An 18,540-nucleotide genomic window follows, 5' to 3' on the forward strand; every position below is an offset into this window, starting at 1 on the left:
GTCTCGAACTCCCGACCTCAGGTGATCTGCCCGCCTCAGCCTCCCAGAGTGCTGGGATTACAGGCATGAGCCACCACGCTTTGGCCTCATTTTTTCCAACAGCCGAAGGAAAACAGTATTGGTGCCTACACACTCATAGTGCCTGTCACACAGTGAGTGCTTCACTCTAATCATCAGCCTAATACAGCTCAGGGTGGAGGGCAATTTTTTCCCCCAGTGGTCACACTATAAGGCCAAAGAGAGCTGGGCTGGGAGCAGAGACCTGGGTCCCTCTTCCTCACACTCAACTGGCCCTCAGAGACCATAATTTGCAACTCCCCCATTTTATAGGTAAGGATACTGTGGCTCAGAGAGGGGGAAAAAATGGACAAAGCTCACACAGCAAACTAGTGTTACAGTCCCAGGTTAGACCCATTCCACTTCATCATACAGGTTTTCAAACATGCTGGGCATCAGTTTGTCCATCTGCAAATGGGAGGAGGGGTGATTGTCACGGGGTGACACCAGGAATCACTGAGTACCATGACAAAAGGAAAAGCCCTCAGCAAGCATGTATTACACCTTTGCCAACTCTGAGTACATAATAGGTGCCTGCCCACTATCACACGGGTTACATTATCACTCACTGGCCAGGGCCTTCCTTGTTGGATGAAAGGTTGGTTCTCACTTGTTTGTTGAGTGAGTGAGTGAATGCCATCATGCCTGAAAACAGAGCTGGAAAAGGGGACTCTGGTGTCTGTAACCAGAGGGAAAGCAAGAGATTGCAAACAAGAGAGATGTTCACTCCCTCACTACTGACACATGAGTCCAGGCCCTACACTGGACGCTGAGGGAGTCTGAGACGAATTGGGAGACGACTTCTGCCCTTGGAACTCAAGGTCTGACGGGGGAGGCAGGAGAAGGCTGTCGGGCCTCAGAGCCAGCCTTCTCGGTGCGGTAGGCTTCTGTGTGGGGCAAAAAGAGCTTTTTGAGGCGGCACCTGGCCATAGAGCATGGGGATACACACAGGGGACAGAGATGGAAGGAAGGCCTTCTCTCCAGGGGCAAGGCACACGTGGCAGGGTCCAAATCCAGTCCCGAACTTCTCAAGCCACTGCAGGTCACTGGAAAAAGGGATGCCTTTGTGTTTGTGCCTTTTTCTAATTTTCCACCGGTACAAGAGACAAAAAGTGTATGTGAAGTCATCATCCACCAAGACCAGAGAACCCACTCAGGCTCGGGGACAGAGGAAAGAAAAAGAGTGGCAGTCACATCCAGGAGGACCGGCCTGTCCAACAGCAAGGAATGATCGACCACTCCCTTCCCGGTTCCGCGCTGCGTGTCCCCGATCCGTCCCGGCCTCGCCCCTCCAGGCCCGGTCCGTCCCTCCAGGCCGGGTCCCACGCCAGCTCCGCCCAGCCCCCGCCCGGCGCCCTCGCCCCGGCGCGCATCATCTGCTCCGCTGCCCAGCTCCCGGCTGCCGCCGCTCCCGAGCCCCCCGGGGCCCCGGAAAGCTGGCATCCGTTGTTACCATAACAAACTCAATTGTTCTCTGCGGGGCCCCAGCAAATAAAGTCATTTATTACCGGCCTCTCCCGGCCGCCGCGGGCCGCGCGGCAATCAGCGGGCCGAGCCACGCGCCAGCGCCGGGACCTGCAGGGCGCGCCGCCGCCTCCACGCTGCGCCCCGGGCCCCGCCGCGGCCGTGCCGGCGGGGGCAGCGCGGGCCGCCGATTAGTTTTATCTCGGAACGTCAATTGACTTAGACTGATTGGCTTCCTGCCGCCAATGTCAATTAAATTGCAAATGCTTGGCGAAGGCCGGAGCGAACGGGCGGCCTCCTTCCCGGGGGGCGCAGCGCGCTGCCTTCTCTTTGCGCCACCTTCTGCCGCGGCTAAATTCATTTCTCCTTCCACGTCGCGCAGGAAATCCAGGTGCCCTCCGCCCCCTGCTCTGGGGGCTTCCCGGTCAGAGCCCGAACCCGGAGACCCCCCGGCTGGTGGGCAAGGAGCGAGGCCCAAGGGGCGCCCGGACCGCGGGGCCGAGGAGGAAGGGACGGGTCTCCCTGCAGGAACCTCGGCCTCTCTGCCGGGCTAGCACCGCGGCATCCCTAGACATCCCTCAAAGACCTTGGGATATGACTCGGTGAGACCCTGAACAACTCGCTTCCTGCTCCCATCAGGCCTGTTTTTCTTCACCCGACAGGAATAGGCTCCAAGAAGATAATGGCCGGGTCCCGTCCAGCCCACGCTCAGTGTCTGGGTGTCTAGAGGGAGGAAGGCCGGGCAGCATCACCAACGTTCACCTGGTGCTGACTCTGTGCCGAGCCACGGATGGGCACGGTCTAATCTTCCCCACAGCCCTCTGAAACAGATACTGGTATTATCCCTCTTCTACAGAGGAGCGAAGTGGGGTGCAGGTCAGAGAGTGGCCAGTTGGGTTCAGACGCCTGCGGCTGCGTGGCTACGCGCGGCACTCAGAGAACAGCGCTGTGAAGGAACAAGAAAGGGAAAGGGAAAACGGCCCAACCTAGACCTGGGCACCTCCCACTGCCAAGAACTGTGCCAGGTGTTTTACCTCTGTTATGGAATTCTCAGCGTAATGGTATGGCCTAAGTCCCCATTTTACAAATGGGGAAACTGACCCTTGGAGATGTTAAGAAATGTGTCCCTCGCCACAGAGTGGGTATGTGAGATGAACTGCAATGATACTCTCATAGGCAATAGAGCTTTACAGCTTACAAAGCTGCTTCTCGCTGAATTTGCACAAGAATTTGAAAAAGGTGTCCTGCTGTCTCGGTTGCCAGTAGGAAAATCGAGGCCCAGCATGGGTTGCCTAGGATCACCAGCGAGGGAATGCCGAGCCAGGACTCCAAGCCCCACCTCAAACGCCTGAATGAGATGACTCAGGCACAGGCTCTGCTCGTTCCCTCTCCCAATTCTTTGGGGAGCTAGGAAGGAGTCATAAACTGGACTCTGCTGGAAGATCCTCGGGGCCATGGGGAAGAGCAGGAAAGGGGGCTCCCTGGAAAGAAGGCATTTGCTGGAGAGACCATAAATTAGGCCCCCAAACAGTTGTTTTTCACCCATTGTCTCCCATAAACGCTCCCCTCTCTGCCTCTCTGCCTGCCTGCCTGCCTCCTTGAGGTTGCCTCCGGAGAGGGAGGTACGAAGGTTCTTAACTGATAAAATGTGCCAGCAGTTAAAAGATACAAACCTGACCAATCGTCCTTTTCAGAAAAGAGATGTTCACGGAACAAAAGTACTATTCAGAAGTGCTGGATGGCGTTTGTGTCTGAGACAGAAAGGAAACGAAGAGCGAGAAGATGAAGGAGGGAGGGAGAGCGGCGGGGAGCGGGGAGGAGAAAGGATCAGGAGCTGGAAGGGTTGTCCAGGCTCAGTGCATCCTAACGAGGCTCGGGAGGGGCGGGGATGGGACTCAGACCACACCGCAAGGCCGGGCCGAGTAGGGACAAGAAACCCAGGCTTCTCCAGTGTCGTGCCAGGCTCACCTTACTTCTGACGACTGTCCTCATCTACAACTTGAATTGTGTGGGTTTCTGAAACATGGAGTTAAATTCTGCCAGCATGAATTCCAGTTGATATTTCTTTCCTTTTCTTCTGACCCTAACCTGGACAATCCTATCATGAAACTTAGTAATATAAATAAAAGACCATTAAAAAAGAGAGAAACCCTCTAATCCCAGCATTTTGGGAGACTGAGGCAGGAGCATCACTTGAGTCCAAGAGTTCAAGACCAGCCTAGGCAACAAAGCGATACCTTATCTTGACAAAAATTAAAAAAAAAAATAGCCAGGTGTGGTGGTGCATGCCTATAGTCCCAGCTACTCTGGAGGCTGAAGTGGAAGGATCACTTGAGCCCAGGAGGCCAGGGTGCAGTGAGCTATGTATGCACCACTGCACTCCAGCCTGGGCAACAGAATGAGACCCTGTCTCAAAAAAAAAAAAAAAAAAAAAGAGAGAGAGAGACAGAGAGAAAGAGGAAACAAAAGATCTGGGAACTTAAAACGTTCTCAACAAGATCTTTTTGAGGAATCTAGATTCAGGCTAAAAACACTTTGCCTTGATAATAAAAATGATAAAATAGTAGGTGATATTTTTGAAACTTGCCATGTGCCAGTGCTAACCAAAATATTATAGGAAACATTTTCCAAGGCAGGAATTATCATCCCCTTTTGACAGGTGAGGAAATCGAAGCTCAAAGAAGCTAAAGCCAGCGTGAGTCAAAGCCCACACTGCTAGTAAAAGGGAAGGCAGGACTCAAACCCCAGTCTGCCCACTGCACCACCTGCTGTGACTTAAAACCCACATGTGATCAGCCGACTGCACTTGAAGGTAACCAACTTGCAGGTCTGACAGGGAAGTGTGCAGAGCAGTGTCAGGAAAGCTTCAGAAATGGCGAACCCCTGAGTTACAAAACATTCTGAGCCAAGGTCCCTCTGAGCTCAGCCAGACAGGATGATGGGGAACAGGCAGAACTGCAAACAAGTAGAATCAACACCCCATGCTGGAGAGAGCTGAGGACATTCCACTGGAGAACACAGCCTCATACTGATGTCATCCTATTGTGACGCTCTCTGTGAGAGGCAGACTGGAGTGGCTAGTAAGTACCTGGGTGCTAGTCCCAACACTGCCATTGCTGATCTGCATGACCTTGGGAAATTTTCTCACTCCCTCTATATCTCTGTAAAATGAGAATAACACGAGTATCCACCTGGTACAGTGGTTGTAAGTATCACATGAGTTAATAATTTAAAATCCACATAGTCAGCACTCAATAAATGTTAGCCATTATAGTTGTCCCATATTGTAGTTCCTATTTGGGGCTGTGATCTATATTCGTCTGGAGCATATGCTTAGCTATGGCAAGCAGGAAGAGGACCACAGGCCCCAGCATGCATATGTGTGCATGTATATGTGCAGTGTGCATGTGTGTATTTAGATCACGAGAGAGCTCCCTCCCGATCTAGAATGACTGTCACAAGATCCTGGAGGATGGAGGCTCTGGGGTCAGGCAGGACTGCAGGGATGCTTGAAGTGCAAGGCTCTGGGTTCCACTCAGCAGCCTGCACTCATTCCCCAGATGAGCCTATGGCTTCTGTGATATCCATGGCCCCCATTCAGTACATATTTGCTGCTGTGAACCAGCCCTGTGCTGGGCACTAAGGTGACATTGGTGACTGCTCCAGATACAGTTCCTGCATTCATGGAGCTCAGTCTTCCAGCTGGGAAAACAGGTGAGTGACAAATGTGGTATTTTGATGAACAGGCAGGTTCTGTGTGCTGTGGTAGCTGGGTTGGAGAGGAGCATCAGAGAAGCCCTCACTTAGGAAGTGGTACAAGCTAGATCCTGAAGTTTAGGATGTCAGCCAGGGTAGGGTGAGGGAGGAAGACAGTTTTTCAAGCAGTGGGAAGAGCATAATAAAGGGCACTCTTTATTGACCACTTATTATATATGGGGTCATCCTGAGCGCTTTACATGCATTATCTCATTCAATTCATGCAACAGCCCAATCACAAGCACAATTGGGAAACTGAGGCTCGGAGAGTAGTTTGAGGTCACAGGAGTAGTCATTGTTGAGTCAGCACTAGAACCCTGGTTGTCTAACTGCTAGAATGCAAACAGGAGAGAGCCCATGATGTTTAAGGAATGGAGAGAGGTTTGGTATGACTGGAATGGGCATGAAAAGAGGAGAGTGGAGAGGGCCTGGCAGCCTTGTTAAGAAGTTTGCACAGCTTCTGAGAACAATGGGCAAATTTGAAGGTTAAAATTCTTCAGGCAAGTCACTGATCAGAACTATATTACAGCTGTGATGTGGAGGGCAGACTGTTGTTTGGACAAGTCAATGACATTGGAGATGGGGACCAGACAGGAGACTACAGCAATGGTCCAAACGAGAAGAGAGAGTGCTTGGACCAAGGCAGTAGCAATGGGGATGGAGAGAAATGAGCAGATTCAATGGATATTTAGGACAGAGATGCAGTGATGTTGAGCAAACACCTGCCATAAGGCAGGCCTTTTTCTGTGGTCACATATAGAGGCACAAACTTTCTAAGCAGTGAAGATGGTAGAACACCTGCTTCTGGCTAATTTAAATTCCAAGGAAGGCTGGATGCAGTGGCTCCTGCCTGTAATTCCAGCACGTTGGGAGGCCAAGGCAGGTGGATTGCTTGAGCTCATGAGTTTGAGACCAGCCTGGGCAACATGGTGAAACCCTGTCTCTACAAAAAATACAAAAATTAACCAGGCTTGGTGGTGCATGCCTATAGTCCCAGCTACTCGGAGGCTGAGCTGGGAGGGTGGCTTGAGCTCAGTATCAGGAGGCAGAGGTTGCAGTGGGCTGAGATTGTGTCACTGCACTCCAACCTGAGCGGTAGAGCCAGACCTTGTCTCGAAAAAATTTAAAAATCCAGCAAAAATTATAAATCACAACACTCCCCCTTTCCTAAAGCACCAAAAAGATTTCAAAAGCCTTTTTCAATCTTTTATTTTATATAAATCTATGAGGGAGATGTGACTATAATCTCCATAGATGTGAGCAGTGACCTGCCCAAGGTCACATGGCTGACAGAGAAAGATCTAGAATCTAACTCCAGCTCTAGTACCCCCTGGTACACCACAGAGTCTCAGAGCCCAAAAGACCCTCAAAAATCATTGGCTCCAATTTCCACATTGTAACATGAGGAAAACAAGGCTCAGAGAGAAGTGACTTGGCCAAGATCACACAGCAAGTAAAGGCTTAGAGTAGAACCAAGGACTCCACTCCTGGAATGGTTTCTATCAAGACATTTGGGATCATGGAGGTGAGAAAGGACCAGATTAATCCCTAGTAGCAATGGTCCAGCTCCCCTCTCCCTGACTGAATGCTGCCAAAGAGGTGAGACTTCAGTGAATAATCAGCCACATTAGCACTGCCACCTCTGAGCTTGGTTACAAGCATACCAAGCTCACAAATGGCGGACACACACTGCCCTGCTACCCCTCTTGTCCCTAACCCTGGACAGCAACTAAGCTGTCCTGGGTCGATGGTGCCACCTGGTGGCTGGTGCTGGGAAGTGTCTGACCCCCCCTCATCACGTTCATCCTCAGTTTAGTCCCTCAAGAGGCTATGCCTTTCTCTCTGCCTGTTTCCTCTCATATATCAGTTAATTTTGCTACAAGCAATCTATTTCTCACACATACCTTCTCTCGACCTTTTATCCTTCTTCCTCTCTCAATTTTTCTGAAATAACTTAAGACATTCTCTTGTTCTCCCTCTCCCCCATTTAATTCTGTCACTGGAATAAAATGCCCCAAGGAAGAACTAATACAAATGTTAATTTGTACTAATAAAAATGAAAACTGGATATTTCAAAGTGAAATTAAACACATGCAGGCACACACAGACCTCGCCCCCAGACACACACACACACGAGTCACCCAGAAACATTCCAGAAACACACCCAGAAGCCCTGTGGAATCAGAACAAAAATCTCCCCTTTCTCAACCACGTTTTAGATCTGCTTTTCCTCAAATGCCAGGAGTCAAGATAAATACCAAATCCACTTCCTTATTTTATTTTGTGTCATTCCCAATCAATAGCATTGCTAGGTTTTTTGGGGGTTTTTTTCCCCCTTCAAAAATATGCCCCAGATGCAGTCTCCAGGCAAGTGCAGAGCTGAGCTGGATGAGGACACATGGCAGGGTTCTGAAACACCCACTCCCCAGGCTCTCGTGGAGCATGAGGCAGCGGCTGCTGGTACAGAAGGAAGCCTGCTGAAGGGAAATCAGACCTCAAGCCTGACCGACATTCTGCTGGGAAGGAGAGGAGGCTCAGTAGCTATGTCTTTCTGTGGGAGCTCAACCTGGGATAGAAGCAAGAAGCACTACATATCCCGATCTGCTAGAGGAGGATTTCCAAAGCCCAGTGTGTCTTGTCACTTCCTCCTAGCTCAAAGACCTGCCTTCAGGAGCTAAGAACAGGAGAAACGACTGACAGCACCTTTCTCTTAACTGAAACCACTTAACTGCTCTCCTTATCTATATGAGTGATAAACAGGCAAGTTCAGACTTTGCAGCAGCCTGAGGCAGAAATTTTCAAAGTATAGTCCAGGGAGCCCTGCCGGGGTTGGAAGAAGGGGTCTCCAAGATGCTTTCAGGTGATCTGTGAGGGCAGAATTATTTTCATATTTTTTTAAATTTACTTTAAGTTCTGGGATACGTGTGCAGAATGTGCAGGGTTATTACATAGGTATATATATGTGCCATGGTAGTTTGCTTCACCTGTTATTTTCATATTAATGCCAAGGTGTGATTTGCCTTCCTCACTCTCATTCTTTCACAAGTCTACAGTGGAGGTTTTCAGAAGCTATAAGATGCGTCCATCACAACAGAGTGGATACAGAAGCAGATATGAGAGTCCAGCTGTTTTCTGTTAAGCCAGACACTAAAGAGATCTGCAGAACCGGAAGCCAATGCTGCTCATACTAAATTTGGGGTTTGGAAGATTTGGTTCTTTCTTATTTCAAAAATATTATTTATGTTACTTTTTTGTTACTTGTTATTTTTAATGACTATTTTAAACTTTCATCCATATTAATTAACCCTCATAAACTAAAGCTTCTTGAAGTCCTTGATAATTTTTAAGAGTTTAAAGGGACCCAGGAGCAAACATTGGAGAACTCCTGCTCTAAAATAATGCCAAGAGGGCTTGGACGGAACCAGGAGAAACTCAGAATTTTGGTGCTAGAAGAAACCTCAGCAATTCCTTGGTATCCCATTTTAGATGGGAAAACTGAGGCCCAGGCAGAGAAAGGGACAGAAGGAAGTGACACAGCAGGGGCAGGGATTTGAAGCCTTGTAAAGTCTCTGAACCACAGACTGTGCGGCCAGGGATTAAACCATATTCCCAAGCCAGAGAGAAAGGACTGTGGGATTTTCTGCCCCAAGGGGCGGCAGGGCATGCAGGGTGGAGAAGCAAGCCAAGGCCACTTCACCTTGAGCTCCAGACCACCTTGTCAGGGGACTGCCCACTGCAGATGAGACTCTACCCCCTCCATCGCCCCACCACTCTTGTACTGGCTGGCCCCCAGACTGACTCCCTGAACTGAGATCCCCACATGGCAGCACCCCACCATCACCCATTATCCCCAGGGCTCTCCCGAACACCAGCACACCACCCCATGAGAAAAGGAACTGGGGGTGAGAGGAGGGGGAGGGGCTGGGGCAAACCAGGTGTGCAGAGAGGGTGGGGGTTCAGTGGTGTTGGCTCTCACGCGGGCTCTTGCTCACTGAATCAAAGTGAAACTTGGGGACCCAGGAGCTGGGAGGAACCGAAACCTCAACCCCCACCCGTGGGACAGGCCCTGGGCACTAGGGAAAGGCCCCAGGAGCCCCTCCAATTGGCCACCTGGCCTCAGATGCTCTGCGTTACCACAGAGGCCTCCAGCAGTTGTCTTTCTGGGTCTCAGCTGAGGTGCCCATGGCTACAAGATCAGGACAGGGGACAGTGACCAGCCAGGCAGGGAGATGGAAACCAGGTCCTCACCATCTCTGCCACTATGCCCCCTGTATACCCTTGGGACAAGCCTGTGCCCTCTGTGCCTGGACTACCCTACTGGTAGGGTATGGAGTACATGACATGCCAAGGAGTGTGGCTGCTTGGCCCCTGCCCTACATTCTTGCCTCTGCCACCCTACCCACGTGTAGCCTGTGAGCCTGACTACCCACTTCCCTGACCACACACATAAACACACATGCACACGCAGCCCCACCTGCCGATTCCAGGACCTGCCTCCTGTTAGCTTCCGCTGCCGCAGGCAGACTGAGCCAAACTGGTTTCTTTAGAGCTCATGCTAGGACTCCAGAAGCTCAAAGGCCAAGAAAAACAGAGCACAAGTGCCGAAAGCAAGTTGAGTGGGGTGCCGTGAGCACTCAGGTCCCGCAGCCCCAGATGACTGTCGCCTTATGGGAAGGCTGCCCAGGGTGGCCAGATCTGATTTTTCTTCAAAAGAAGCCAGGCATCTGTCCATACATGAAATTTCCTGATTTTGCAAGGTTGATAACTAATTCAAAATCATCACGAATAGAGGGCAAGTCAAGGGAAGCATGGCTGCCAGGCTGCCAATTGCCCCCTGGGTTCTACGTGATGCCCTCACCACCACCACACCACAGTGGAACCTTGGTCCTGACCCCCGCCTGGACAAAAAGATAACTCAGGGAATGCCCCATCCCTCTACAGGAGGGGGCATCCAGGGGACACCTCATGGAGGGCCAGGGAGGGGACCTGCCCTAGGAAAGCCCCAGCAGATGCCAAGACGAAATGGTGGTAACCTCTTTCCTGCCCCCAAAGCCACTCTGGGAAAAGGGGATGCAGAGCCTGTCTGGCCACCCATACCCCACACTGGCCCCTAAAGAATCCTTGGGCCTCAGCCAGTGGTAAAGGACCAATGACCCAACACAGAAAACCCCACAGGGGAGCGGGCTGGTTCCGGAAAGCCAGGTCCAGGTTCAAGGACAGCATTCCAGGTGGCAGGTCCTGTGTGAGCAGGGGCCTGGAGACGGGAGGCTGAGTCAACACACCGGGACTGGAAGCACGGGAGGAATGAGCAAGAGGAGTGGGAGGCCCGCGAGGGAAGAGCAGAGGTCAGCACAGGGGGATGTGTGGGCAGTACCCCATGGGGAGATAAGACAGTGAGGACAGCAGACAGTCCTGTGAGAATGGAGGGAAGGAGGGAGAGGAGGACTGAATGTGTCACCTGAAAAGGCAGCGGATGCCAAGGATTTTCCATGGAGCCATCCTCTCCCTCTAGGTTTTCTGGGTTTTACTGTGTGATTGGCAGACCTCCTCTCTTCCCCAAGCCTGTTTTCTCATGTGAATGACACAGGGCATCTCAGATGCTCTCCAAGCCCCTTCCAGCTCCCACAGGGGAGTCTCGAGGTCCAGGCTGGTGGCCCCAACATCCCTTTAGAGGCCCAGCCCTGCCAGGCCCGGTGCTGCCCTCTGCCCCCGCCCTGGAGGCCTCCACCCCTGTGCTCCCTGTGCTTCTCTTCATGGAAAACTGGGGCCTGACCCTTCTCTTCTGCCTTGAAGCAGGCTGGGAGACTCAGTCCTGAAGGCAGAGGAAGAGAAGAAAAGCCAGTGGCCCTTCGTTTTGCAGCTGACACCTGGGGGCACTGTTGTTCAGCCTGGACACCCTGGGCTCCCAGCTGCAGGCGCTCAGCTCCTTCAGTGCCATGGAATAGACAGCAACAAACAGGAAGGCGGTGGTGAGCAGACCAGCCAGTTCCAGCTGCCGACAGGACGGTGCCTGAAGCCTGCTGCCCTCTGCCAGGACGGACCTCACGTCCTCATACACAGGCCTCTCAGTGACCATCTATTCAGTGCTTACTATGACTAGGCCCTGGGGCCATGCCCTTGGCAGCTGTCACTTCTTTTTATCCTCACAGTAACCCACAAGGTTTGCATTAACCCTATTTGCCAGATAACAAAATGGAGGTGCAGAGAGATGAAGTAACTTGCTACAAGAATTCCACAAACCATTTCATCCTTGCCCACGAGCCTGTGCCCCTGACTCATCACCTTGCTTGGGGCTCTCCAGGAATCAGAGATCTGTGGAATCTCAATCCCACAGGGACTGCCTATAACTCCTGACTCAGGAATCCTGAGCTTTTCCACACATCCATCCCTTCTGGGAGCTCGGAGAGGGCTCTCCCCACTTCCTGCTTCCAATTTCTGTCCTGATCCGGAAGTGGCAGACAGCATCTACACATCAAGGGAAAGAAAAGGGTCCTAGAAGAGAAAAGACCAGGGCCTGCCCATGTCAGAGGGGCCCAAGGGCCCAGCACGGTCTGTGAGCTTCTGAAAGCCCTTCCCTCTAGCCAGAGCTCCCAGGGAGGTCTGCTGGGCAGGGCTGAGGGGGCGTTGAGCCTGAAAGAGACGGAGGAAGAGGAATCTGGGGAGAGAGAGATAACAAGTGAGAACACAAGGAGACAGAAGGGAATTGAATGAATGAACGAGTAAGAGAGAGAAAGAAGGAAAGGGAGAGAGAGAGTAGATGAGAGAGTGTGTATGTGTGAGAGAGACAATATATACGGAAAAGAAAGCTAGTGAGATCTAGACCAGGAGACAGAAACAGACACAGAGGAAGGCTCAGTAAACAGGAAATAAAGCCAAATAACACAGAATGAGATGCACACCAAAGACATGAGGAGGGACACAAGACAGAGAGGAAACAGGCATCCCCCAAAAGGAAGTCATAATGGGAGCCCCTGGCTAAATGCCCCCCAACAAACCTCCCAATGAGGGTCTCATCGGACTTGGCATCTTCTGGAAAGGACAGGCCCCCTCTGGACCCTGGCTGCCCTTCCCGTGCCCTCCTCAGAAGCCAGTCCAGAGCCTGGAAGGCTGGAAACTCACTTGCAACATATTTCTATGGCCCAAAAAGAAACCTCTGGTCCCCACAGTCCACCCTGGTGCTGGACCAGTCAGCTTTCTGAGCTGGTGAAAGGGATTCGCACTCCGCTGACCTCAGTGTGTTCAGGGCCTTTCAAACTCAGGGCCCTGTGAGTTATTGTGAGGGGGACAGGGAGGGGACCTAAGTGGGGAGAGCGGCGGAAGGAGGTCTCGCCAGAGATCAAAGGCCCAGGAAGGAACCGAGGGTCTGAGGCTGCCCTTTCACCCATGGCTCCTATTCACAGCCCTGCCTGCTTTGCCAAGTCTCTCCCTGCCACCTCCTCCTCTGGGCCTTCCGGAGAGGGAGGTGCCGACTCAGCCTCTATCCCCCGTACCCAGCAGGATTCCTGAGCCATGCCACAGCTGCCTCCATGAAAGCTCTCAGTTCTGACCAACCAAGAGACAAAGCTGCATCTCATAACTGGGCAGCACCCCAGCATGACCCTCAGGGCCATCCCACAGGCCTCGTGGGCATCCCTGTGGACCAGGGCTATGCCGAGAGGCTGGGTCAGGGATAGAAATGATTTGTGGCCTCTGTTCTGTCCAGTCCACATGAGTGGAAGCCTCAGAGTCAGGCAGCAGAGGGGAAAGATAGGGGGATATAAGTACAAGCAGACACAGTACAGGCACAGAAGCACTGGCCACCCAGACAGGAACAGGCCTGCCTCAAAAGTCACGAAGTCTGAAGCAGAATGTCCTCCTTGACTCTTCTGCTTCTCATTTGTCCAGCCCCTGCTCACACCTCTGATGATGGAGAGCTCAGTACCTTTCTAAGATAATGCTTCCATTCTTGGCCCAGACTGGCTGCTTCTAAAAGCCATATGTTGCACTCAAGCCATTATCTGCCTCCTGTAGCTTTCTTTAACCAGCCCCAGCTCTGCCTCCAGAGGCCACAGAGAACTCACCTGTTGCTGTAGAACAGTTCTTCCGAGACTTGGACATAGTGGCCGTATCCCCAAGTCTGGTCTTGAAGGCAGACATTAGAACCCTAGAATTTCTAGACTGAAAGGGCCTTTGCCAATCCACTGGTCTAACAATATTCTAGTTTGTTTGTTTGTCTTTGCTACAGAACTCTACTCAGAGCTTTCTATGGAAGCCCAAAATACCAGACAGAAGCACCCTTGACTGAGGAGACTAGAGGTCCTTCCATTTACCCTGGTTACTAATTGTGAACCCTCTAAAGGAATGTGACTGATCCACCCTACCAAAGAGCACTTATTGAGCACCTACTGTGTGCCAAGCATTTGTATTAGAGCAGTGTTGTCCAACACAGCAGCCACTAGTCCTATGTAGCCACTGCACACTCGAAATGTGGCTAGTACAATCCAGGAACTAATTTCTTTATTTCATTTGATTTTAATTTAAATTTTAAAATAGAAGCAGTGTAAAATATTTTTCCCACTAAATACAACTTTATTGTTTTGGTAGGACTACATCTAACTTTAACCGTCAAACGTTTAGCATCCAAATTGAGATGTACTGTACATGTAAAATACACATCTGGTTTCAAAAACTTGGCACTAAAAATAAGAGAAAACCTAGCATCAAATTTTTTATATTGATGTGTTGAAATGATGATATTTTGGGTATACTGAATTAAATAGAATATGTTATTAAAATTAGTTCCACTTGTTTCATTTTACACTTTTTAATGTGGTTACTAAATCATTTAAAATCACACATGTGGCTTGCATTCTACTTCTATGGGGTGGTGCAGGGCTAGTCACTTCATGTTGCCTTTATATCTGAAACACTCAGCACACTGTTTCTTGAGTATCTAAGACACACGGCTCAAAACCATCCCCCTAATGCTTCTAGACTAAATGTTCGGAAGCCTCGGTCAACATCTAAGCCACCCACATCTCTCTACCTCTCTCCCTTTCCAAATCCTGCCAAGCGGGTCCTCTCCCTGCACAGGCTCACCAGAGTCCCAGACTTGGGACAGTCTCTCTTGCCTTTGATTGGAATGCCCTCTCCTCCCTCTACCCAGCCGCCTCCTATAAGAAGCCCTCCCAGATCCTTTCAGTCAAAACTGGCCCTCCCTGCCTTACCCTTTCCCCCGGTGTGACTTCACCCACTGCCATGCTCATCAGAGGGCTTTGAGCTTGCCAGTCTTGCTCTCCAGCTCACCCTCTGTGTTTGGATCCTAACACGTGCTCACCTCTGCCGAGATCTGGGCAGGAGGGTGGCCCCAGGAAATGCCCTCAGAACAAAACTCAAGTCCAAGCTGGGGATGACTATGAACCAGGCAACAGAGTAAGCAACTCCACCTTGCAAAGCCTCAGTCACCTCATCTGCAAAATGGGCAAGGACCCTCAGCTGTCTTCCTCTTAGCCCTCCAACACCTCTCACCCATGATCTCTCTCAGGCTGCTGATGGCACCACCCCAGAGGCCAGCACCCTCACAAATCCATGGTTTGCAGCCTCCGTTGGCCGACTGGTCAGTGTGCCTGCAATGTCCCTGTTTCCCCAGTGGCTGGTTCTTACTTTCTCTGCTCTCCCCCAACCTCTGGCCTTCAGGTCTCACTTCTCTCTCTGCAGCATCCAACCTGCTACTCATGCCCTTCTGTTTGAAACTCTTTCCCACACAGGCCCCAGGCTCTGCCCAGTCCCGGGCTGCTCCACCTCCAAAGGGCCTCTCCAGAAGGACTAAGGGGCAACAGGTAGCTGGAAAATACCAGGGAACTGAGGCCCTAGGGCACTGCAATTACTCCCGACTCCCCAGTCCATGCCAACTGTATGACTGTGGAGCCTCCATCACCTCCCCTAGTAACATGGAAGTGACAGTCTCTGTGTCTTTACTTCCCACTAGAGCTTCTGCAGTGATCCAGAGAGATACAGAGAGAGGATGGGAAAGATCAGAAGGAGGCACTTATGCAATCGCCCCACAGACACTTCCCTGGTGTGAGCCAGGCCATTGCTGCCTGGGATCAAACGTGCACACTGTCAGCGGTGTGGGCAGCAGCGAACAGGAGGCTCTGGTTGCTGCTTGGGTTCATCCCCCACTCTTTCCACTCCATCAGGCTTCCAGGACCATCAAGTCATTCTCCCTTCCACCACAGACCACTGACTGAACTGCCTCTCATCGTCCTGAGGATCAGGACTCTTCCATATATAACAGAAGTGGAAAGAGTTCAAAGATTACCCAGGCTGGGAACAGTGGCTCATGCCTGAAATCCCAGCACTTTGGGAGGCCTAGGCAGGTGGATCACTTGAGTCAGGAGTTTGAGACCAGCCTTAGCAACAGCAAAATCCCATCTCCATTTATTAAGGAAAAATATGTAATTAAAAAACTAAAAGTAATCATCCAATACCACATCTGATTCTTGATACTCTGTACGGCAGCCTGACAAGTGGTCACTCAGTCTCTGCTTACATATCCCCAGAGATAGGGCATCACTCCCTCTGGAGGCATCTCCTTTTATCCCTAGGCCACTCTCATATGTGCAACTTGGTTCTTTCTTAAACTGAGGTGAAATCACCTCTGCATCTGCTGTACACTTTAAGGCCATGCAACAAGATTTCATTCCTTCTTCCTTCTCAGCCTCCAAACACTTGAAGGCAGCAATCCAGTCTCTTTGCTCTTCTTTGTGCCAAAATATCCCTAGAGCCTTGAGGCGTTCCCAGGTGCTGTATCAGATCCCTCTTCACTTAGGACCCAGCCCCATTTGTCACTATCCCTCTTAAAAGTCAATATACCCAAATGGGCCACAGTCCTCCAGGAATGATCTGAGTAGTACAGAGTAGTCAAGACCAACACCACCCACATTCGGACCACACTGTACCTCATAAAGGAGCTCGAGGGCCCAAACCATGACTGCTGGTCAGACTGCCAGCCAATATAGCACCCCGAAAACAAAGTAAAACAATGCCCCCAGGCCAGAACTGTCTGTTGGTGGTAAACATTAAACTAGATTTTTTTTCCCCCAGAAAATCACTGCCTGGATCCCTCAGCCTCTAGGGGAGCCTCACACAATCTGTCCTTCCACCCATGAACAAATATAGCCAGGCCCCAGCTTAGGCACATCTGCTGTGAGTCCAGGTGACAATGGGAGAAAAGATAACACCATCAGCCTCATAAACCAACAACGATGGCAGGCCCACTGCCTCCTGCAGCACGTAGCACCGCAACCTACTGAGTTAAAGACTTCTGACATCTGCTCAGGAGCGGCAGGAGGAGGAGAGGCAGGAGGAGGAGAGGCGAGGCAGGTTCCAAAAGCCGTGAATCATCCCCACGCACCCCCATGGTTCCAGACTGAGGCCACCAGCTCGGCTTCTGGGCTGCTGGCAACACGCAGACCACAAGCCAATCCACGGCTGGGCCAACTCAATTTTCTAGTTACAGATCTTAAGTACTTAGGCATGTGCTCACGAGAACACACATTCCTTACACGGAGCTGAGAAAGGGAATTGTGCCGAGGAACAGAATAATTGAATCAAGATTTCTGTCACGGTGCTCTCAGGCCCTCGACCACAGCCCTGGCTTTTTTTTTCCCCCCTTTTCCTGACTAAGGTTTTACAGACTCCCAGGGGGTCTTTTCTCTCAAACCCATTAATGTCAGCCAGTGCTGGCAGCCCATCCAGAGGAAAGGAGCCCCGGTTAAGGTGCCCAGTGTCCAGGATGGAGGCAGCCAGCTCTGGAGACCCAGGTAGCACACGGCTGGTGGAGGGGCTGAGAAAAACCAACCGGGAAGATTGTCATCTTTGTAATCCCCCCCAACACCCCCGCACTGCTTCCTTCCAGACCCAAGGGCAAGGATGAGATGATTATTAATTTCCTCCACACCACCCCCAACACCATCACCGGGGCTGAAAGCCTTCTCTGCTGAGGCGAGTGCAGGCCTTTCAGAGAACCCACCCCTCCACCCTCCCCAAGTGTGCCCCTGTCCCGGCTTTGCCCAGCCCCCTTTCTCTGGTCCAAAGCTCCTCCACAAAGGGGACTTGGGTGTGGAGCCCAGCACACCCTGCCCTCGGGCCGCATTATCTGCACACACACAGGGTCTTCTTAAAGGCCAAAGCTCAGGCCACAAGGGCTCTGCCAGGCCCACTTCTTCTACCCAAGGGGCGACTACGGCGGACACCGGCAAGAATGCCACAGTCCCACCCTGCTGCTGCTGTCTATCTGGCGGAGGGAGGGCTCAGCTCCTTCAAGTGTTCTCGAAGGGGACAGCGTGCGGGCTTGGGGACTCTCTCCTCTGCAGGTAAGGGAAGTGCTCGCAGACACCTCTGCTGCCACCCACGACTGACTGAGCGCCGAAAACTGACCCCGTGGGGCGCATTCCCGATGGGGCTGCACGGGCGTCTCTTACCTTCGTCTCTCTTGCGTTTGTTGGTGTCGGCGCTGGGGGACGTGATGCCCAGGATGCCGCTAATGGAGTACGACGAGCCGGCCGAGTCCGTGCTCACCGAGGACACCTGCGTCACGGAGCCCGTGGATACTGCGCGGGGAAAGACGGGTGGTCAGGACCGCAGAGAGCCGAGGGCGGCGGGCCGGCTAACACCGCACGCGGGGCTTGGGGCGGCTGGGAGTGAGCGAGTGCGGGGGGTGGGGGTGGCGCTGAGGACCCTAGCCCTACAGAGGCGGCCACACCTGGGCCAGGGGCGCGGGCCTCGGGCGGGTGGTTTGCCCCGGTTCTCTGCGCTGTGGGGAGTAAGAGAGGGGTGAGCACTGAGGAGGACTGAACCTGGCAGAAAGGAACATAGGGACAGGAAGGGCGCTTGCTCAAATCCCAGCCTAACCTTTGACGCAGGTAGCAGGGGATGGAGAGGAGAAAGAGGCGAGCCGGGGCCCACCAACAGCCAGTGCTAGAAAAAAAAAACAACAACAACAACAACAACAAAACCTGAACTATTCATTAGGCATTTCACTACCTGCCTGCACACCCAGCCGTGAGTGCAAACACAACTACTTGAGCACAAACTCACATGCACAACTAACAAACTCCAAACCGCAGAGCGCACCTTCTTTTCAGTTTCTTGCTGTCTTTTCTTCTTCCAGTTTCCTGGGATTTGATTTTTCGTATTAATTATGACAATAACGATAACTAACATTTTCTGAGAACTTACTCTGTGCTGGCATTGAGGCATTATCTCATTTAATTCTGAGAA

General features: G+C 51.8%; 1 protein-coding gene and 1 long non-coding RNA gene across 4 annotated transcripts in view; one reads left to right on the forward strand and one right to left on the reverse strand.

Moving 5' to 3' along the window:
• Positions 1-18,540, reverse strand: part of PAX5 (paired box 5) — a 185,314-nt gene that overhangs the window by 142,836 nt on the left and 23,938 nt on the right. For all 3 annotated transcript variants that reach the window (XR_013526846.1, XM_008999523.5, XM_017974771.4), the window contains exon 5: positions 17,742-17,870. Coding sequence is in view for 2 of the 3 variants with exons in the window: in XM_008999523.5 (XP_008997771.1) it covers positions 17,742-17,870 (129 nt within the window). In the remaining variant the exon portion in view is untranslated. The remainder of the gene's footprint in view (positions 1-17,741; positions 17,871-18,540) is intronic.
• Positions 1,610-8,577, forward strand: LOC144579407 (uncharacterized). Its single transcript, XR_013526847.1, has 3 exons — positions 1,610-4,726; positions 5,082-5,235; positions 8,324-8,577. It is a non-coding gene; the product is annotated as an uncharacterized LOC144579407 (long non-coding RNA).

Source organism: Callithrix jacchus, chromosome 1 (assembly GCF_049354715.1).
Source record: "Callithrix jacchus isolate 240 chromosome 1, calJac240_pri, whole genome shotgun sequence".
NCBI lineage: Eukaryota > Metazoa > Chordata > Mammalia > Primates > Cebidae > Callithrix > Callithrix jacchus.